Source organism: Phodopus roborovskii, unplaced genomic scaffold (assembly GCF_943737965.1).
Source record: "Phodopus roborovskii unplaced genomic scaffold, PHOROB, whole genome shotgun sequence".
Taxonomy (NCBI): Eukaryota; Metazoa; Chordata; class Mammalia; order Rodentia; family Cricetidae; genus Phodopus; species Phodopus roborovskii.
In genome coordinates, this window is record NW_026126515.1 from 10193449 (window position 1) to 10217395 (window position 23947).

Sequence of the window (23947 nt, forward strand, 5' to 3'; positions counted from 1 at the left end):
TCTTAGAAGCAAATCAGAGCACCTTGTGTGGATCAGACTGTAAACATCGGAAGAGAGAACAATTCTTCAGCCAAAGCCTTACGAATCCCTATAAATCAGTCCTTTGAGATGGATGTGCTATTTAAATCTGTTTCCTCTTCTAAATACAGGATCTGTGTCTCCCCAGCCTGAATGGCCTTAACCTATTGACTACTAGCATATGGCATTCTTTTCAGTCCTTCCTATTCTCACATCATAACTTCCTAGTCCAGTTGAATACAATTGGGGGTGAGGCTGTAAAGATCATGGGGTAAAGAGCATTGCATTGTACACACCTCTGAAATTATTTTTCTATGAATTTGTGTAATGACTGAACAAGAAAAAGTAAGTAGGGCAATGCTAATGCTCATGAAAATATCTTATATCTTCCAGCTCTTACAGAGCTCTTAGAGGCACAAGGCCTGGTGTGGTGTTGTTTGCTTATATCACCCCATTGTTTATAACAGTGACAGAGTTGAGAAGTACTAGAGTCTTAGGAAATCAAGTTTAGTTTGCTTTGATCAGGAGACACAAAACTAAGCTAAGATTATTTAAGTTGTGTGCATGAAGAGATCGTGAATACATATCCAGAAAGAATGGCTTCCTTCACAATGTGTTATAATAATGTTTCTACAAATCCAAATGCTGAACCTATCACCTGTCTATTTTTTGTTTTGTGAAAAAAAATATGGTTTTTCCACCACCTTATTTCCTCAAAGAAAATATGCTTTTTTTGCTCCATAGCAAGAACTAGAAGGTTGGATGCAAGGGTCACTGACAAATCAGGGTTATTTTCATTTCCTCACAGAACTGGTCATTTGAAATGTAGTACCGAGAATGGGTTGAAAGAAAAGTCATAATTGTTGGAACATCATACAAATTATGATTTGTCTACTCCCCCCCCCTTTTATTCTTCTCCCATCCTGTTATTTATTGTCTCTGAGACTGACACTTTCCTTTTACCATCCTCCCCCATTTTACCTGTTAGGAGATCATTACAAGTGAGTAGAGGATGCTCCACACCTTCACTGTGATCAGTGGCAACCCTGAAAGGTCTGAGTGCTTGCACTGCACTTTACATGAGCTTGAGTACTTATGGCATTCCTCCCAGTGGGGAGAGAGATGAGCAGGTGAGGCCAAAAGCAACATCTGTGACTTGCTGCTATGGGTTGGCTCTGTGTGCATCATTTCCACTTCAAAGAGTTCGCAGGCTGCTGAGAGTCCATGAAGCTTGTGCTTGTCAGCCAGTGCAAGCTGTGTCTGATACAACTACAGTAAATGAGAGATCATTCAGGATCTCTGGTGTTACAGCAATGGTGACCCTCCAAGTTCATGGATGTAACTTCCTCGCTGTACAAGTGAGGAAATTATGAAATGCATGCATGTAGCTTATTCATTCTACAATATTCATCCATTTTCTACATTGTGCAGAAGGAGAGGGCACAGGGTCATAAAAGGATGAGTGGGATGGGAGAACTTTGGTTTCCTTTTGCTCCTTCCTATATCTTAGAAGTGTTAATGTGCAATGGTCTAACATATGGTAGACTCAGGTTGTTTGCTCGTTTCCATATTTTGAAACAAGGTCTCAGGTAGTCCAAATTATCCTAGAGAATGATTGTGAACTTGTGATCCTCCTGCCTCTGTCTCCCAAGTGCTAGCATTAAATGTAATGTTCCACAATACCCACCCAATTTAAATAATTCTGAGTATCAAATCCAGGGCTTTATACGGGTCAGACAAGTACCCTATCAAAGAGGCATTTATTAAAAGAATAGTAGTAGATGCTTAATAAATGTTTGAGTTAGTCTTACAGTAGGAGTGGCCCAATAAGTGGCATCAACATGGAAACTAACCAAGACTAATGTAGAAAAGAAAGTCTATCCTAGTAGGCTCATTTTCCTAAAGGAAAAGTATAAATTTAAAATAGTTTAACAAAGAAAATTTTTCTCATGAAGTCTTGAATGAGACTGTATCAGGGTGGGAAAAAGGCATTATCTAGTATTTTTAAGGAACTTCTGACTATTTTCAAATCACAATATCAACTACTCCCCATGAAGGTGTAAGCAATCGATTAACTACCACCCACTTGCCATAATTCATCTGATTTACTGCTAGCAACTTTTTCTTAGAGTTCCCCCCCCCACTGACCTTGAACAAGTGAGAAAACAAACTTAAGTGTAAATTTAGTACTCGTGTAACAGTCTTCTTGTTAACCCTGTTGTCCAGGTTTTGGGATGTTGGTTATAGAGAGGGAAGAACAGAGAAAAGTAGTAGTTTTATGCAGGGTAGGGGTAGACCCAGCTTCCTTAGATAAAAAATAAAATATAAATCCCGTGTATTACTGAAGCATGTGAGTGCCATGGAATAGTGGGCCCTGAATCAATACATTGCATTATAGCAGAGACAAGAAAGAGAAGAATTTTCAGAGTTTATTTATCTAGCCTCTCTTAAGAATATCCATGTGAACCATTGGGATGAAGATGTGGGTACCATTGAACTTGAACCTTTCATTGCTACACCATAGAGAGAATGCTCTCCCGAAATATGGTACTTGCAACTTTTTTTGTTTTATTTCCTTTCCACTTATATATTTTTCATCTTCTTCTTTCCTTCCTTCCTTCCTTTATTCTCATATCTTTCTCCTGGAATCTGACTATGTCACTCAAGCTATCCACAGACTTCTGAGTTCAAAAAGATTCGCTGCCTTAGCCTCCTTTGCTTTGTGACAGGGTTTACAGATGTGCATCACACCCATGTTGTAGCTCTTCTCATTTGAGTGACCCACTTTGATCTCTTTACCTGATGGAAAAAATATAGACAATAGCTTCTCTGACCACTTTTACAACAGAGAAATTGTCACATCTACAGTTTTGGATTTGTGGTTCCCCTATCGTTAGATGAGTTCAGTATGGTCTTTGTGAAAATAATTGTTTTTGAATCAAGCAAGTAACAGAGAAACAAGGAAGAGGCTGCTATCATACATTCCACTTTTCAAATAAATATGTTTATATGATGGATCTAGTGAACATAAGCATTAGATTGTGTGTGTCAGGAGCCAAAGTACATGAATGGATATGAATAGTGACAGCTATTAGAAATAGCCAACAGGAAATCACCTGTCCTTGTTTTTGAAAGCAGTTGTTCTTAAAGAGCCACTTACTTTTGTCCAAAATATTATTGGGTACCTTTTCTGAGCTAATCATTGTCTGGATAGTTGGTACCATTGTGAGGTAAACAGGGAGTCACCACTATCATGCACTTAATTCTCATAGCAGAGAGAAGAGATGGAGTAACATTTGTAGAAGTTATGAGATGGAAGTAGAGTAACAGAGATAAACAGAAGATTTTACTGTGATTGTGAGGCCAAGGGAGGCTTCTCAACAGATGACCTACACTTGAAAGACCAGAGGAAATCTCACAGAAAGAGGGGTCGTGATGCTAGGTGAATCAAGGAGAGGTTTGTAAAAGTCAGGCCATGGAGAGCCTTTGGTAGATATTAAAGATTTCTGTTTTATTCTAAATCAATAGCAAGTACTAGAGAATGATACATTGGAGTAGTAAGATGGGTGGCCAGTATATGATAGATGAGAACAGAGTCTGTGCTTCTAGTTTAATGACACACTCCCCTAAAGGTTCATTTCTGGTTTCACAGTTCACTTTCCATCATTTATTGCTCCAGGAATTAAAAAAAAAATGAGTGATATGGTGGTATTTTTGTCTTTATTCATTTCATTTTGCCTCTTCTGTTCCTTTACATTCCAACAAAATGAAACGAATAAAAACCATGAAGGAACTGAAGAATTTGCATAATACAAAGTAACAAGGTAGAATTTTGGAGATAAAACTCTCAGGACTTCCACTTTCATTTCAACCCAGAGTTTTGTTGTTAACTCCTGATGATCAAGAATTCTGCCCTTGCTTTGACTCCTTCCATTTTCTTCCATTAGTTTTCATTCTGTTATACTCACATGGTAAATGGCTTTTCAATAATAGTCTCATCTCAAGAAAATGTTTCATTTCTTCCAACAGTGATGAACTTAGCCTTTTGAAAACATACACATATGTTGTGTGTATAGATGTGGTGTGTGTGTGTGTGTGTGTGGTTTGAAGGGGGTCCATATGCCCTGTATGTGAAGATCAGAGGACAACACTCTGGAGAGTATTTTTTCCTTCCATCCTTATGTGGGCTCAGGTGTCAAATTCAGGTGGGTAGGTTTGAAGAGGAAACACATTAGCACTGAGGATCTTACTGACTCCCAAATTTAAGCTTTGGCTTTGTTTCTGTTCCTAAAGTTTCCCATGGTTATTATGTTTATTCTCTTGAACCATTCCTGTTGTTCCTATTATCCACACAAAAATAAAGTTGCTGCAAAAACAGTCATCTCACTCAGATGCATTTTGAGTAGGATATAGCCAATAGATTGATTCTCATTAGATATAGACTAATCCTCTCTCTTTCAATTCCCCCCAACTTTTCATATCTCCACAATATTAGCAAAATATATTTTATCATTTAATATGACCCACAGTAAATTCTTATGTATAAGTAAGAATTTTACTTGTTGAGAATTTGTGTGCTGTTAAGAAGGCCCCTTTGGAGATTATTTTTTCTGCATTTTGTTGTGGATGAAATACTTGGCAGGAGATTTTCTGAGTACATAATTTATTTCACTGTATAGTATTAAGTGTGCAGAAGACTTCTAAAACCACTTGTTCTCTATCGCTGACATTTTACAACTGTCTATCTGTGACTGAAGAAAGATTTCCCAAGTCACACCTTCCCATACCTGTTGACTCAAATCCTTGGTTCTATTGCTATCTTGACATTGAGTTTATGTTAGACAGTATATCAAAGAGATTGTGAGAAGATGCCCCTTCCCCAGCCCTCAGAATGGCCAATTTTAGCTGCTGCATCCACACCATTACTCCAGGCTTTTAAAGAAATAATAATTTATTTTTGGGTGCTTGTTATTTCAGGGGTCAAAGGCATATTTATTATTATTATTATTAGTAGTAGTAGTAGTAAAAGTAGTAGTAGTAGTAGTAGTAGTAGTTGTAGTAGTAGTAGTAGTAGAAGTAGAAGTTTTAATCAAGACTTTGGAGGTTGTCCTGGAACTAGCTCTTGTAAACCAGGCTGGTCTCAAACTCACAGAGATCCGCCTGCCTCTGACAGGAATATTTTTAATGGAAGATTTTATTAGTGGGATTTTCTAGATGGCAGATTATATACCCAAAATATCCTTAAGGATCAAGTCCACAAGGATATTTCTGCCAACTGTGCTCAAGTATTTGTAGTCAAAATATGACTTTATCTACGCCACTATACAAAATGGCTACTGTTCCCCCCCCCCACTGGAAGTGACAGCAAATTGTCAAAAAGTTAAAATGATTTAACCAAGTGAGTTAAGATACTTAATAGAGGTGAACATGTCTGTTATTCTAAAATTTATATATTTTCATATATTGTTCCTTTCTTAGTGTGGGTCCTTTGGAAACCATCCAGAAAGGACCTACAAAAGACCTATGTATAATGAATTTGTAGCCTCCTTAGGAAAATGTCTGATTTGAAATTTTACTCTTTTTGGAGGACCCATCCTATTATTGGATAGCTCCCGAAAAATTCCTTCACACATTTTATTGCCAATCTTAAGCACAGAAATGTTCAGCCATTGGTTCTGGCTTCCAATGGCTTGTGCATTTTCTCTCCCACTTCTTAAACATATCTAGAAATGATCACTTCATTTGTTCTTCATATTAGTCTGTAACTTTCTCCATTCTTTCTTGTCTCTCTTGTCTGTTTTTCAATGTCTTTTAGGTTATTAGCAGAGACACTTGGAGAACTAATCTGCCATCTCTGAATAGAGGCAGACAATAAACTAACTTTAATGAGATATTTCCCAGGAGACTGAGTAGTCTTGTCACTCCTGCAGACAATCCTTCTCACACCTCGTTCCTTGAACTCTCTACGTTAGACACACTGCTTGGTTATTGTTCTCAAGCATGCCAAATACTCATTGACTTACTCTTTTGCCATTATTACAGCTGATGAGAGCCCCTTCCTTCTGGAAGTGCATAGCTTATTTTCTCAGCATTCAGGTCATGTTGTGATATTGCTTACATCATGACCCTTTTCTTATCATGCCTTGTTAACACTTAAACCTTCCAAATATCATATTGATCTGAATGCTACCCTGCATTCCTATTAAATTCTATCTCTTTTAATAATAAGACTATTATATGTTATCTGAACTCTTACTAGGACACATAAAAGTATTTTTTTATACTTAGTAGGAGCTTAATAAAATATTTATGATAATATTTCAGACAAGCAGGTGATGTGCAGGCAAAGGATACAGAATAACATTTAACACTTCAAAAACTTCAGATTCTTTTGTTAATAGCAAATCCAGGTATCATTTGAATTTTCACACATTCATGAACAATATCTTTATGTGTCAGGTATATATGTATACAATTATCCATACATAGCTTCATATGCTATATATTCACATTCATGAATATAGAGATGTGTACATGTAGACATATGCCTTTGCTAAATGGGGAGATATATGATTTGAAGATTGTCAAAAGTGCAAGCAGAGAAAGAAAGTAAGCCAGCAAGACTGCTCACCATGCAGGAATTTCCAAGATTATAGTTGCTCTTGAACAATCACAGCCAGTATATCAAAATAAGCACTGTATTGAGGAGGGTAAAAGGAGTTTCTGGTGAGAGTATAAATTCTCCCCCAGAACAAATGATAACTGAGCCCAGGAGCCCCTTTGTCCTGTGGGGAGGGGCATAAATTCCCTGAATGTATGTATCACTAGGAATCCCTCTATATTCATCACAGCCAGCTCCTACATCATTCATGAGTGTCATAACCGTCTGAAGAATCAGCACTTCATTGTGAAGATGATTAATAGCCATTATATTTGTCTTCATGACTGCAGTGTTTCCAAAGGAACCCTGTCCAGGTTGTAACATACCACTCCCAAGCTCTCAATTTGCTGCCTCCAGAGAAAGCACTTTGCCTTGTCAGCCTCATGCTTGTGGGATCTGGACAGATTTATAGACTGCCACTTCCATTTGTGTATTCCCCTATAGTGGAAACTGTAGGATTTGTAAAAAAAAAACAAAACAAAACAACAACAATAACATACCCAAAATGCAGATTCTCAAATACATCCTTTCCTATGGTGTGGAGAAAGTCCTCTTTCAGCCAAAATGCTTTTAGTAGTTCAAGTTTCACTTGTCCTGGCTTCACTTCCTATGGGCCAATGTGTAAGGATAGGATACCCTTCTGTATAAGATGTTGCCCTGTGTATCTAAGTACAAAGATTTGAATGATTCTGTGCCCAATGAAGTGTCTTCACAATAAATAAACAGACTATGTTATGGCCTAGCTGAGATATGTCATCTTCTTTCTACCTTTGTCATACACCAAGTTCTTATCATATATAAACATTCTCCTTATCTATCTGCCCCTCCCTGCTCTCTCTCTCTCTCTCTCTCTCTCTCTCTCTCTCTCTCTCTGTGTGTGTGTGTGTGTGTGTGTGTGTATTTTCCATTCACCCTTCTCCTCGAAGAAACTGCTCTGTAATGATTTTTACTACACAAGCCATATCATTAATGGACAAAGTAGGAATTAACACACACACACACACACACACACACACACACACACACACACACACACACACACACTCACTACCATGCCAGCCACTGTACTTTACCTTCAACAGAATCTGCTCTGTTCTTGCTACTGGTTTAAGTGAAATTTAAAGGAGCCAAGTGGATCTCTGATCTACTTAATATTCATGGTGGTAGCTGAGTGACAGGAATTGGAGACAATGGGAGAGGGGATGAATCAAGAGTCACGTGTATGTGCTGTCTGGTGAGCAGACCCAGTGTTCACGCAGAGGCAGCAGATCTGACGGCATGGCCTTGGAGAATCTTCCAGTGCCCTATAAAACCTGTCACCTATGTTGAACAATGTGAAGCAAAAGCTGAGGCAGAGAGATAAGGACAGCCAGGATATGTGGCTGAATAAAGGACTTTCAGTTTCCTTTCTTACTGGATGGACAAGTGCATTTTAAGAAATGCACTCACATCCAAAAAGCAGCCTACAATTCAAGCACACACAAGTGTGTCAGAGTCTTTTCACAAGACTGACTCAATCAGAAGGCCTAATCTAACATGGAGAACCACTGTATTAATTTAAATGTGGCAGGTGCCATCTAAGTTTATTGCAAGAGCTGAAGACCAATTATCTTGTAGTTTTCCATAAAATTGCATTTTCTAAAAAGAGACTGGTGTGTTTGAATATATCCATCATAACAAATCTTCCGACTTTGATGGAAGTGACTGCTGTTTATTTGTAGAATGTCATATCGTTACTGTTGAATCAATGCTAAAGTTATCGTAGTAGCACTAAGTCGAGTGGTGGGAAATGAATTTTTATAGACTTGCAATGTGGCTTCATGCATAAAAGCATGAGGTCATGAGCAGGTGTCAAAAGTGCTCTACTCCAGGGCCTGATAGATTAGAGAAAAAAATTTAAAAGTGAAGTTGTTTTCAGTTATTTGTTAAATTTCTTGTCACAAGAAAGTGGCAAAGTACCCGATAAAAGCAACTTCAAGGAGAAAGCATATATTGGGGCTTATAAGTTTGAAAGTGTACTTTCTCTTCTCTCTGTCTTCTACACAGCAGACAACATTCTCTTCTTCACACCTGTTTTCCACTGACCAAAGTGGCCATTTGCTAACATTTAAAATACTAAAATTTTCCTGTTAAGCATATGATAGTGGAGGGTAATACATTTTCTAAAATTTTTATGTTCAGAAGATTTACTTTTTAAATGTTGGCAGTTGTAGGTGCACTCTTTAAAGGCTTTATATTATGAACACAAATCACTTTAAGGAGCCTACTGACAAATCTAGTAAGGTGCCAGCAAACATCACCTTCCAGGACACTGGCACTCAACAGCTCCTCTGACTTCTTCAAGAACTACTTTTGTTGTTCTCTGCTCTTCAACCTTCATGCTACACACAAGAGATTATTCTGGATTGCCCAAATACACTACACCATGCCTTATCAGTCTTTAATCATGATCTTTCAATGGGCTATCCTTCCATTATGTAGGATAGGGTAACTACAAATTCATAGTCCACTCTCAGTAAGTCTGCACAGTTGCAATTTGTTTACTAATGAGACGTTGTCTGATTCTGGTCCATTTACTAAATTTTAATGTTTAAAGTGTCTTTATTATATTTAATTTCATGATTGTTTTGAGATAAGGTATCACTAGATCCCCTTGGTTGGTTGACACACACTGTGTAGATGAGATGGGCCTGGGATTTGTAGCAATCTTCCTGGCCTGCCTCCCTCCTGACATTATAGGCATGTTCAGAAGATTCCAGTTTCCTTAATCTTCACTGTAAATTTTTCTTGGCAGATCGTATGCATTTATCTTTCTTTATGAACTTCAAAAACAATGAGATTCTGTTCAGACATACCTTAAAGGATGACATAGTTCATATGTTCCCACTGTCCCTAGTTATCACTGTCATTTGACTTTCACAAATATAAATGTTGTATGCCCTTCCAACTTATACTCTAAGTAGATTTTCTTTGGTTTCCTTGTCTTCTTTTTTTTTTTTTAATTTCTCAACATGGTAAGCTGTTGATTTTTTTTCATTATAGTAAAGAATACATAACAAAAAGTTTGCCATTTTAACTATATTTTATAGTCCCATTCCACGGGACTAACAATAATGGTGTCATCCTTCAAGACCTTCCCAAGCATCACAGACTGTAATTCTTCACACAATAAACCACCATTCTCCAGGCATAAAGACCACTACTCTCCTTTCTTGAATATTCTAGTCAATTTATATGATTTGTGTCTGGCTTATTTCACTTAGCTTATTTCAATTTCCTCAAGGGTCATCTGAATGCTACTATGTGTCACAATTGCATTTCTTTTTAAAGCTGACTAGTATTTTCACTGTAACTTAATTTTAATTTTTATCCTTTCATCAATAGTTACTTGGTTTTTTAAAAAATACCTTCCCAATATTGTCAGTAATGTTATTATGAACAAAGTTATATAAATAATGTAGTTTGTTCCATGTTTTTGGTTCATACCAGCATACAGATAGATATGAACTAAACAGCCCACATAACTCTCTCTCTCTGTGTGTGTGTGTGTGTGTGTGTGTGTGTGTGTGGGTGGGTGGGTGGGTGGGTGTGGGTGTGTGGGTGTGTGTGTATGTGTGTATAAACCACCATTTATTTTTCCACAGTGGCTACAGTACTGTAATTTTTCACTAATGACACTAAAGTATCCTCTACATTCTTGCCAATATTTATTAAGGAGTATTTCAGGGTAGACTTGATCTGTATCTCAATATCAATTAGTCACATGGAATGTCTTCTCATATCTTTATTGTCTACATGTTTACCCTCATATTTTTTTCTTCTTTGACATTGCTGGGCATTGAACCAGGGCCTTGAAAATGCTGAAGAAGTCCTACCACAGGATGCATCTCCAATGCTTTCCATTTTCTAAGTGGAAATTTTAGTTTGGTTTTCTATTTCCTGGATATTAATTGATAATGTGAAGCAAGTGTCAAGAGACATTTTTCACATGCATATTTACTTTTCCAATAGAAGACTGTAATTTTTGTGTCAAATGGTCTTATTACTCTTCTGGAAATCATTGGATCAATTTTGAGAGGGTGACAGCTATTGATTTCCATGTATGTAACTTATATCAACTTGCCATTTGTTCTTGTTAATTTAATAGAGTTTGAATAGTTATTTGGTTTACATAGGTATTTACTCATATATCCTTTAAACCTTATCATGTTCCTTTCCAGTGTTTACAGATTATTTTATTTTATTGCTTTGCTGTTTTAATAAGAACACCTAAATGATGTCTGATAATACTGTACTAATGAGCACCTCTGTTTTCCTGTCAAAGGCTACATATTTTATTGCTTGGTGTGGTGTTAGTTAGTTTTGATAGTTACTAACATATTTAAAACACTTTGCTTCATTCCTGTTTTAATTAAAAAATGAAAAGGAATGGCTCTAGGATTTTGTTAAATCCTAGATAAAATTATATTCTAATTCTACTTTAATTAGGTGAAATAATAAATTATGGTGAGTAGCTACCTATAATGTTATAATGTACTACTTAGAGTCCTGGAATCAAGTCTTTATGCACCCTTGATTTTATTCTCAAAATTATGTGAGTATTCATGAGAGAAATTAGCTAAGATTTTTTTTGTTTTGTCATTGTATGTTTATTATCTATTGGCATGAATGAGTGTGTTAAAAAAGGGGGCCGTGAGAAGGGATTAAGACACTTTAAATGGGGATGACAAATGAGAGCATAGTGGGGTACATGCATCATGCAAGTGGGGGATGACCTGATCAAAAGGAAAGACATGGTGGATGTGGGGAGGCAACAGAAGAGGGGATGAATAAGAACTATTAAAATATTGTAACGAATCCCATTCCTTTGTCCAATAACTTAACAATTTCAGAAAGCAGGAATCTGTTTATTGAATAATTTAGTGTATTAGTTCACATGGCCACTAAAGCAAAGTACTCTAAACTGATTATCTTTGTAAGCAACAAAAGTTTGTATATTATGTGCCTGGTACCCAAGAAGTCCCCTATCAAGGCATGTTGTATGAACGTCAGGTGAGGGTCTACATTCTCACAAATGGCATTGCTTCTCAGCCTCCTATGTCCATTATATACAAACTATAAAATCCATGAGCATTTTCAAAAGAGCATGAACAGAACACAATGTGTCCTGATGTGAACTGCTGAAACTCCTATGGGGGCACATACATGTAAATCCCAGCCCTTGATAAGTATCGGAAAGGATGATCTAGAATTGAAACTCGTGTGGGCAACTTAGCGGGTCAAGGCAAGCCTGTGATGCCTGCAGTTCTGTCTTAACCAGCAAGCAAGCAAACAGACAAGCAAAATCTTAATGAGCATTTTCTTCTCTTGGGGACACTCCTGAGCTGTCAATACAGTCATTCCTAGTCAGTTCATTTCACCAAAACTGGTTGTTCCTCTACTTCTCAGCTCCTGTGAGAGTCATCAGGGATGACTATCACTTCAAAAACATTTTAAAGTTTTAGTAAGGACCCTTGACTCTGATATGTGTAGAGTTCAGTATTTTGAACCTGAAAAGTTTCATCAGAAACTTTGGGTAAAAACATTAATTTGCATATAAAGGGGCTTCTTGTTCCTATGTTAAAAACAGATGCTCAGGTCAGATACAATGACAAGAGGTGTGTCAGTTCATGTGACTTGTTCTTGACAGAATGGCAATGTTAAATTATTTCATTTTTGTTGACTCCATGTTAGTTAACATATGCCTATGTAATATGTTGTGTGTGTTCCAATAGGTAGTCACATATATGGGTACATGTGTGCATGTTTACATGAAAGTCAGAAGTGAATATTGGGCATCTTTCTCTATCTCTTTTCATCTTGGAGAAACAGGGCCCCCACTGTCCCTGAAGCTCATCAAGTACACTGGACTGACTAGCCAACAAGCCTCAGGATCACCCTGCCTCTATTTTCCTAGGGTTTAGAGACATTTACCACCATACCTAGCTCTTATGAGCATTCTGGAAATCTCAGTTCAGGTCCTTATATTTTTACAGTAAACACTTTGCATAGCCAGCCTTCTCAGTGTTCTACTGCAATCTTTATTACAACTCATTAAGACTATTAAGTAAGAAAATTAGTTCCTACCTGTATAGAATATATCATGATTATATGTATTTCCCTTAGCTCCTCTAACTCCACTCCTGCCCTAACATGTCCCTACTCAATCTTCTTTTCCAAATATTCTTCTATGTTTTCAATAAATACTGCATGCAATTTCAAACCACCAATGGCCATACCCCAAAAGAGAAATTGTTATCCTTTCCACAGTGTCAATTGATCGGCAGTATCTGCTTTGCTAAGGCAGGAACCTCATGAGTCCCATCACCTTTTTAGTCACATAGAAACTGAGAGACAGTAAAGATAAATGAGTATTAAGTAGAGAAGAGGATGAGCCATAATAGTTTCCATGCCTTCCTCCTTCCTAACTCTGAGGTGGGTCTTAATAGCTTAAGTACTTGTCCTGTACAACTCAGAGACATTACCCTTCAAAAATGTTAGACAACTCTTTCAGGAAAATCATGTTTTATAAATTAGAGTAATTGAAACACCAGAATCATCTTTGCATAGCCCCCGGCCCTAGAAAGTGTGAAGTCCATATAAATCAATCATTTAAATTAAAGCTATTACTTTTTCATCTGTATTTTCCTTTCAGAGAATAGTCAGCTCATAGAAGCCCCTTGAAATGCCCAGGAAAGGCATTTCAAAACCACTGTGTAAAAGAAGAAATGGAGGCAACCACAACAGTTGGAACTTCCTCTTTCTTCTAACCTGAGCCCTAGAGATGCTATTACAAACCATGAGGTTTGAAAAATTAATGCAACAGGAAAGGCTGATGAGTAATTACCAGATGGTCATTTTTGCTTTTCATCTCATTCATGTGTATTTCCCTAACAGGCATATACATATGGTCTTTGCTGTTAGCTAGTGCTCTATGAAATAAAATAAAGATCCTATTGCCCTCCCGTACATCCCTCTATGATGTTAAATCTGAGGTATATTTTTATTAGGGTTTTTTTTTTTTACAAAAATTTTTTTTGTGATATGATTTAGGAATGAAAGGGTAACAGAAAACAATCTGACACAAAATGGGTGTGATTATCTTATCTGAGCCTGCCAAAAATTCACTGAAGAAAAATCATTCAAATATGTGTGTGGGTAGTTTTCTTTCATAAATTGAAGGTTGTGTGCTACTCGATCATATTCACTGTTATGAACCCTAATTGATGAGCATTTATTAAATATTTCCACGTTGAGATGAAATGACAAATAGCTGAGCTGGATGAATGGGCTTTGTCTTCTTCTTGCTTTTCGTGCAGTTCTTCTCCATGGCTGAATGGCAATGCAAAGATGCATACAAAGAGGTGGGCCATGATGAACTCAGCAACATTTATTTTCCAACACTCACAACTGTTGACCAAGATAATAAATTAAACAGCCCCATTCCCATCCCTCTGAAACATAGTACAGAAGGACTCTGGATTTTCATTTTGTTTGACAATAAAACTTAATATTTATTTTATTAAAATCCACATACTGTGCAATTTCCTAGGACTTACTCTGTTTTCCTATGTAAGAAACCAATACAGTTATGAAAGTTAAATTATGTTGGCTGTGGGATAATTTCTAGTATGAACCTAGGAATGGAGGCTGACCTTCAGAATTGACAATTTTATGAGGGTAGTATAATTTCTCCTGGGTCTGTTACAGTTTGGCTTGTCTCATCATTAAAACTGGGACAGTAACTGTTAGGAACTGAATTGTGTTTTCACAAATTCATGCCAAGAGATCATTTGGTATCCATGGTGACTGGTCCAAGAACCCCCACTGATAGCAAAAATCTGTAGACTATGTTTAGAGATAAAGACTTTGAATATTTAAATGCATTAAACTGGGCTTACAAGAGTAACTCCTAATCCTATATGTCTATTATATTCACAACAAGAGATTAGGACAAATGGCTACAGTTCCCATCTGTTGTCACTCATGTGTTAGCCCATGCAAACAGTGAGGCTGGTATGGCTATCTACAAGCCACAGAGACAGGCTTCTTGTCTCAAAAGATGAGAGAAAATAAATTTCAGATGTTTGAGTTACCCATGCCAGCTGTGATGTCTCCCTGTAAATACAGCAGTAATTTCTCTTCTCTGCAGGTTTAGAATACTATATTATATGCTGGATATCACTCATTCACAGAAGTGATATGGGCATTAATCCCATCCTTAACATTAGTGTCCTTAAGTAATGCCAAAGAGTTTGCAGGAAGAAAAAAGTTGCCCCATACGAAAAACAGAGGGCTTAGGAAAAGCTAGTTCCACTAGGGAGAGTTTGAGAGTGCCTCCAGATACTTTGTTTCCAGATCAATTTAAATATCATCAAGAATCTCCTTTATCTTTAGCAGAGTAGCCTGGGGTTCTATGAGGAAGATACCTGTCTTTTATACTTGTCTGATATGACATTTCCAAAATGCTGTTTCAGTAAATAACATTATTCCTGGCACTTAGATAGGGTAGGGTGTGTTTGCCAGTATTTCTGAGGGCCTGCTGAAACTGTGCATCATTTTATATAACTCAGACTTTAGGGGAAGTAAAAGTATAAAAAGTAACACAGAAATAGATATGTCCATTGGTGGTTAAGCTTTAGACAAAAGAAATGACTTCTTTAATTCTCCTTGCAGTTCCAAGAATATTTGTAGATTGGTTTAGCAGTTAACTCATCTCCAAGAAGAGTGGTTCTCTTTGATTTTGTTTACTATTGTAACTAGATAATGTTGGACATTCATGGAAAAGCATTTTGTTAACTTGTTAGTTGCCTGCCACAAGCAGTTCTGTGACATTGGATATACTACCCAAGGGCTTCATCAGGCAAGTGTGAAATCCCATGTTGCTGAACAGATTCAACACTATACTGAATCAGCACTGGTGCTGTTCACAGAAGCTCCTGTTACTGGAATATTAGAACATTGAATTGTGTGTAGGATTAATTCTGATTTAGTTTTCATGGTTCTTCCTCTGTGAAAAGGAAGGAGATCACTCCATCTGTAAGAGCCCTACCACACACACACACACATTTGCCTAAGCATCGCTTAAGAAATAGAGCTTGGCTCTCCCCGGGGTCATATTTTACTTGTAGGTATTGCTTTCAGTTTCTCAACTTAATAAGCAGCAAATATACTTATTTCCTTGCCAAAGGAATGTGATGTTTGAACAATGGGTGAATTTTCTCTTTTAAGATTAAGTGCACTCTTTTTTTCTTTACCTAAGGTCACTTTATCATTGTTTATGTTTTGCTTTGTTTTTCCTAGTGGGAAAAATAGATCAGGAAGCTATCCTTCTAATAAATTCACTGGAGGGCTTTTGGTAACATCTGCATCAGTTACCCTGTTCTTCCCTAGTGACTGCCTTAGTAATGCTGAGGTCTTGCCTGCAGATTTTTACCTGTCACTCATCCTTTCCTTCTCCTTATGCTGTTGGTTTCTCAGGATTCCCTAGGGACATGTGATCCTACCCGTGCACAGGGACAGGAGGTGAAGTTGATAAATGGCACGATGTGACTGTATTCTCGTTCCACCACTTAGCACCACATCACATTGTTGAATCTGTGATTTTCCATCATTTCCATAAAAATTAAAACAGCAACAAAAATTTTTCCAGTAAAATTCAAGTGAGTGCTGAGCTAAGGTGAATCAAAACAAACATTCCCAGAGAAGGCAATTTGAAAACACAGTGTGCTATATGTTCCTACCATTAGGAGTAAATGAATGTGATACAATGCCCCAAAGACACAAAAATATGGAGGAAGATTGAGGAGAGATGGTAGATCTCTCTGAAAATGATTGAGAAATTATTTCATTCAGGCATAAGTAACTCTGAGACACACCCCCAGGCTTTGGGTTTTCAATACCTGGACGAAGTTTAGGTCAGCTATATACCACAAGTCTATTTTATTTTAATTTTCTATATTTGTTATGAATAAAAGATAGTTGTAATAGCAGCAAGCGAATCTTACTGGTAGAATATATTTGTGTCATTGATAGTTCATTTATTTTGCAGTAGGATTTGCCAGTTTTTGTGATAAAGATCACAATGGTGTCTCCACACTGTGCTTGATGGAGGACTTATCCAAGAAAAATAGGGAAGTCATAGAGTAGATTGGTGTCACATCCCTGATTTATAGGATTCTGATCTATGCTCTCAGTCATATCACTGTCATATAGGACTGTGTTCACAGTGTTCAAAGACACCAGAATAGTAGTGGAATCCTATTTCTTATCCAATTTTGCATACCATATGGTATGTAACTTTATACTTACTATACTAATTTGTTCATCTATTGCTATGCCTGTCTTTCAGTAATTTATCTAACTCTTGCTAAATTTAGTGCTCACAGGATTCCCCTGGGTTGCACTTCCAAAAAGAATTTCCATTTCAACAATAAAAATCATTTTTTGGAAATATGGTTTATATTATAATATAAAACAGTATAAACATTCAATTAGCATATTATCTGAAAGATTTTTAAAGCCATGTTATCATATATAATTATTTGATTGACAAAATTATAAATGAATCACAGATAATCAATTATTTTTTCTGTCTCAATTTTCCTACATACATATATACATATAAACACACACACAATACACACATGCGCACATGCACACACATACGAAGTGACTCATAAGCAAGCCCATAATACTAGTTTCTTGATAATCATCCAAAAAATTAATAGGTGAATTGGATGAGGGCCTAGAGACCAAAAGATCATTATAAAAACAGGGCCTTGGAGTTTCTAAGTCAAAACAATAGCTATGATTATTATCTGAGTGGTCCAAACAAGAAAAAGAAAATATTGAGTTGTCATAAACAACCAAATTCTGGTAAAATAAGAAAAAAAGTCATCAATGTTTCACAATATTGGAAAGAATTGTGAAATAGAAAACAAAATCTTCTAGCTATCCTTTTGAAAAATTCTAAATCTTCTACTTAACACTATATTACATGTCTATATCCAACTGCTTTCTAGAACTTCTCCCTCATCCAGATTCTATTGCAGACTTTTGGACCCTGCCTATCTCCAGCCAAACTACTTTTCTGATGTCCCATCCCCTACCTCATGGCTTCATCTGCTCAATTCCAATTCCATCTCAGTATATGGATATCAGTTTAAAACAGTAACCCAAGCCCATTATTGTGGATTGTGGGTAAAGTAGTGACAGAGCAGAAGATAAGGCACATATACACTTAATCTCAGTTGGTGGAACCATACAACATTTCATTCCTAAAATATTGTCTTGATGAGATCCTTCAGAGAAATCTCACACTGCTGCTTACAAATGCTCTGGATTTAAATGAATGACAGACATAGCCATTTTTAATTCAGTTGGTATTTTTTCCATTTGTTTACTCAAAAGGATTAAATTTATATTGTTCAGATTGTTCACAAGTGTAGCCTGATCTTGGCACCACCAGACTGAGTCCAGTCAGAAACCTATCCATCAGAAATGCAAGCTCAAGGCAGACAACACAAACTCTGGTATTATGTGGCTCATAATGAAGAACCTTAATGGACTCCATCAAGGTTCTTAGGGTCTCCTGGATAGTCTCCCAACATTGATTTGTAATTTAAAAATAGCAAAATTATTTTTTGACTTGAAATTCTAAAGCAGTGTAATTGTGTCCCTTTTGAGCGCTAGACATTTTTTATTTAAAATAAACAGGAAGTTTGTATTTCTAAAAACCACTCGAGATAGCAAAACTACAAAAGCTATAATTTGGCACTGTCAGTATAGGAAATTATGGCAATGAATTAACTTCATCTAACAGAATTGTTAAACTGTGGGACTATTCAGGAAGTTTGGTCATCCTTACTAGTACACGCAATCCCAGAAACAGGTTTCTACAGTCCTTGTGCCTTGTGAAATAAACCAGGCACTGGCACACTGTATCTCTTATGCCTTTTCAACTACAATGTCAGAATTATCTAAGATTATGCCATTGCAAATCCAGAACTAGAAAATGAATAAGAATATCATTGTAAAATTAGATGTTCTATCAATTTAATCTATCTACTAATGTTATAATGAGATTTTCTTCCCTGTTGATTTAAAAGGTGGAACCATCATGACTTCTAAACAGGATATGTAAGAGTCTGTGTATTATCTTCTAACAGCTACTTCATGTGGAGCACAGGGAATTATTGGACAGAATAGTGGGTAAACAGAGAAGTAAATAGAGTTTGTGAAGTTATCTGCTTACCGAAAACTAGAATACTATTTATAAGCATGCCCACATTGGGGATGCTTATGTTCTATTTCAGTCTTAGAAGACATGAAATATATAAGGCTAAATATGGAAAACTTTGCTTCATTGTTGAATCATGTTCTATAATTACATTGGTATGTGATAAAACAAGTTCTTGGAGGCAATTAAGACTGGATGCCCTGGATTTAAGACAGACTTTGGAGCCTATGTTTGCACATCCTTAAAACTGTTGATGAATGAAGTGGCCCCTGAAATTGCTGAGCTCCACCTAAAGATACTGAAAAGGTGTTACACATTATAAAGCCTTGTGTCTTGCTCTGCATATTTGAAATTATTTTTGTGCTGATAAAATTCTTCACTGGTCGAGTAGGAATGAATGTCTGTAGCAAATCCACTATAAATGTAGGACATAAGTGAATAAGACTTTATAAACTGGCATGAAATGTCAGAGGCTGATTTGCATTTTTGGGTGATTTTATACATTAATCACTGAGTAACCTTCAGTTTTCCAAATAAAGAATGAAGGGAACAATGGTGACATTTGTGTTCATCTTCAGTAAAGGACTTGTTTAAACTCTTCACAGATGGAGTTATATCAAGCACAAGTTGTTTTTACCAAGATGTCTAATTTTAAGCAGCTCTGAGGGTGTTTGTGGGTAGTAGGGAGCAAACTTTGCATACCATAGTCCCAATTTCTCTAGATGGCTCTGGAGGGCTTTCTAGAGACTCCTCTAAGGATTCAGAAATTCATAAACAAAAAAAAAAAAACAAGACAAAAACAAATTCTGTGCCACTTGTGATAGACAAATGGAGCTAACAGAAACAAGCCACATAGGTGGCCTTTCAAAAAGCAAAGTGGGTTTCCACACATCTCAAATGGTTTAGTGATCCAACAACAAGGATGGCATATGACATAATCTCCCAATTCAAGCCCAAATGAGCCTATCATTTCTAAGCCAGCTATGTAGTTTCTTGATTGTACAACCAGTATAATTTATTCCGGTATATTCTGTGTATTAACTAGGACAATAGATATGTATCAGAGATTGAGATTGTTAGTAAATGCTAAAGATTGAATGACTGATTGTATAGTGTTTACAAAACTAGTTGTAAGCATTGCGACAAGTTCACTGGGAAACACACAGGAAAATCCAATGACAATTGATATTTTTACATTAAAAAAGTATATCTTATGAAACTACTTACTGCTGGTAACTGGTATAAATCTCCTGAGGCAACAATGCCATAGTATATTTCAGCTACCAAATTTAAATATTCTTCCCCTACTTATAATTATATACCCAGGGCTGGAGAGACGGCTCAGAGGTTAAGAGAACTGGCTGCTCTTCCAGAGGGCCTGAGTTCAATTCCCAGCACCCACATGATGGTTCACAACCATCTGTAATGAGACAGGGTTTCAACTTCTGGCATGCAAGGACACATGTAGGCAGAACACTGTATATATAATAAATAAATAAACGTTTCTAAAAAAGAATTAGATACTCATTTCTTAAAATAGACTCTAAAATATTTTAAAATGCAAATATTTATTAATTACTTGACACCTTTCTATAATAAAATACCCCACTAAAAACCAACATAAAGGAGAAACAGTTTGTTTAGGCTCACAGTTCCAGGATATAGCCCATCAGGCAGTGAGACAATGGTGACAAAGGCTTCAGACAACCAGTCATATTCCATCAGCAGTTTGGAAGCTGGGACGATCGCTACTGGTGTTCACTCTAGTATATAGTTCATGACCTCACCCAACTGTGTGCTGAGGTTTTATCTCCATGCTTCAATGAATCCAGTCTAGATAGTCTCTAATGGGCATGCCCAGAAGATTCTACTCTTAGGTGATTAATTGGGACGATCACTACTGGTGTTCACTCTAGTATATAGTTCATGACCTCACCCACCTGTGTGTTGAGGTTTTATCTCCATGCTTCAATGAATCCAGTCTAGATAATCTCTAATGGGCATGCCCAGAAGATTCTACTCTTAGGTGATTAATAGATCCCATCATGTTGATAAATAGGACTTACCATCACAGAATATTTTCTTTGTTTTCTCTCTGTTGGTTTTATAAGTAGCTTCGATTAATTTATTCTTGATAACCCCAAGATTTATACTGATAATAGCAAACATACAACTAAATAGTAACAGCATAGATAAAGCCAGTTGCACAAATCATTTGTCATTTTAAAAAGGCATGATCTTCATGTGGCTTTCTACATCTCCTATATCTCTTTTATGGATTTTAAGTTCTAAAATGAGTTGAGACCTACTGTGCTAATATCAGATAAATGCTTTCAGATAAATATTGAGAGCGAAAATACTTATTCTTAAAAGACTCCAGAAATATTTCTGTCAGCATGCTTATAATAATACAGCAATGAAATACATACATACTTTGAGTCATCTAGCTAGATCATTTCTAGTCCAGAACCCCAAATTTGATACACAAAAATGTTTGAATGTTAGCCAGGTGCCATGTTTGGGAAATATTATTTGACATAGTGTCAAGACACCGGCGTGCTGTCTAAAGTCATCTGCAGCCCTTGCACATAAACTTTAAGAAACAAACAAATCTGATGTTCACACTTGAGCCTCAGAAGTAGGATATCTCAATTTCATATATGTGAGTTTCCAAAATCCAAAAATTCCAAAATGTAAAACACGACTGTTTCCAGGCATTTCATAGAAAGATTGCTTCACCCTTATAGCTTCCTGTCACTAGGCCACACTTCCTTTCTGTGGATTGGGAAAGTGATAGTACCTTGGGTCTTCTTAGCTGGCACTGTGGTACAGTACCCTTGGAAAGGCTCCTGATGCCACTGATGAGATTATAATGATAGCCAGAGGTAAGGACATGTTTCTACCTCATGCCTGTCCTAGCCAAATGGCAGGTGTATTCTGCTGCTGCAGAAGAGGGAAAGATGTTTGTTATTATGTTACAAGGTTCATAATGCACCGTATCACACACACTCCACAGCTATGCATCAAGAACTGAGGATACAGAGTGTGTAACATCTGTTTTGTTATTTATTCCCATCTCTAATTTAGCTAGACAGATACCTTCGGATGTTTTGGAAGGCATCCCTTTAATAACTAAATGCTGTCCAGTAGGAGAAGGTTTCCTCCTAAACATGTCTCTTCCAGTCTCAACAATATGCTGGAGCAGCCAATATATAAGATAGTGGTCCTGATGTGCCCTTTCTCTTTGTCTTCATAGCTGGTGCCACATACATCTTTGGAAAGAGTGGAGGCCTCATCCTCTACACCTGGCCAGCGAATGACAGACCCAGCACACGCTCTGACCGCCTGGCTGTGGGCTTCAGCACGACTGTGAAGGATGGAATCTTAGTACGCATTGACAGTGCCCCAGGACTTGGCGACTTCCTCCAGCTTCACATAGTGAGTACCTGCCCAGCCTGGCCTGGATTCTTTTTATCATCCTCGTTATCTGAGTTGTGAGTTAGACAAGCATAGAACATTCTACATAAATGTGACATAGGCGTAGATAATTTTAAAGACTGACTTCAATTGTCCAAACTGTCACACTCAAAGACCTCAGTGTCAAAAAAGAAAATAGTTCCATCTAGACTCCTGTTTTTAACTGTTCAATTTGATCCTGAAGGGAATCTCTTAGATGACCATTGGGTGTAGACAAGAGATTTATCTGTTATGGTTCAACTGAGATGTTGCAAGAAGCATAGCCAAGAGGAATGTTAGTGACATCCTAAGGTAGGGATTGTCAAGTATTTCCTAAATGGCTAGTGCATCAGCATTATGGACTTTGCAAGTTATACAGTCTGTTGGTTTTACTATAGATAGTGTGTTTTTAAGATGCCGTGAGTCTGTTCCAATAAGAATTCATACACAGAAGTTTGGCTGTAGATGTGATCACAGGATTGAAAGGACTATGTGATGAAAGCTAAGGCTCTAGTAGCAGAGGGTGTGGCAAAAGAACCCAAGTTAAGTTATGCATGCATATTGCATATTTAACATTGTCCTTTAGATCTTGTGTTTATGCCCCAGTCTCTGCAAATAACAAAGAGTATCATGCAAAACAAAGAAATTAAAATGATTTGGAGGGGGGAAGTTCTTCCTTATGAGGATGGAAAATATTTTTATAACATCAATTAACCCATTTTTATCACCTGTGCAGTCTACAGTTAAGAAAGTAGACTAAAGAAAGATATGATTCTCATCTGTAAGTACCCCACGTGTGGCCACCAAGAGCAGAGAGAGGAATTGTTCTTATTAGTTAGCAATGACAGGGCTAGAAAGAATGGGTTTAATTTGGAGCAGAAAGGATGCAGTTTAAACAGTAGAGGGAAAAGCAGTTAAGAAACATCACCTGGGATTAGTTGCAATCTTACAAAGGGGAAAGGGGACATTGGCTGGAAATCTTTGACTCAAACTTCTTGCTAATCTGCAGATTCAAAAGACAGAATATAGAGTTTCTTTGCTGAGCTCCTGATTTGGAGCTGCCAAGTTGGGTCCATAGCAGCAGGCTTAGCCCCAGCAGTACTCTGCAGTTTTGTCTGGCTGTAGGACTGGCTAGATGTAAAAAGCCCTCCTTGGGCTTCAAAATGCATGAGGCACAAGTAAATGTAGAATCTAGTTGCAGATTTTTAATTCTCTCTCAGATGCTTTAGGAACCATATGGTGCTAAGAGCTGGAGCTTAAACATTATAAAAGCCCATGCCAAGGAGCAAAGAGAGAGGAAGCCATAGTCACTACAGTTTATCTTTATTTAGCCTCTACAAACCACCACCATTTACAAAACTGAGAGATTTATACTGCATATAACTTAATGACTATTTCATGGCAGCTATAACTAGGCTATTATTACCAGCTCACTTGCATTTTTATGGTGATTTATTTTCTCTCATTTTTGTTCAGTGTGACTTCCTAAAAATATAATTTGGCCTAGTCATAAACATCTTTTTGCCATCAGA

General features: G+C 37.0%; 1 protein-coding gene across 23 annotated transcripts in view; it reads left to right on the forward strand.

Annotated features, from left to right (window-relative positions):
- Positions 1-23947, forward strand: part of Nrxn3 (neurexin 3) — a 1441261-nt gene that overhangs the window by 1077244 nt on the left and 340070 nt on the right. For all 23 annotated transcript variants that reach the window (XR_007835231.1, XR_007835232.1, XM_051196126.1 and 20 more), the window contains one exon: positions 22216-22397. Coding sequence is in view for 21 of the 23 variants with exons in the window: in XM_051196126.1 (XP_051052083.1) it covers positions 22216-22397 (182 nt within the window). In the remaining 2 variants the exon portion in view is untranslated. The remainder of the gene's footprint in view (positions 1-22215; positions 22398-23947) is intronic.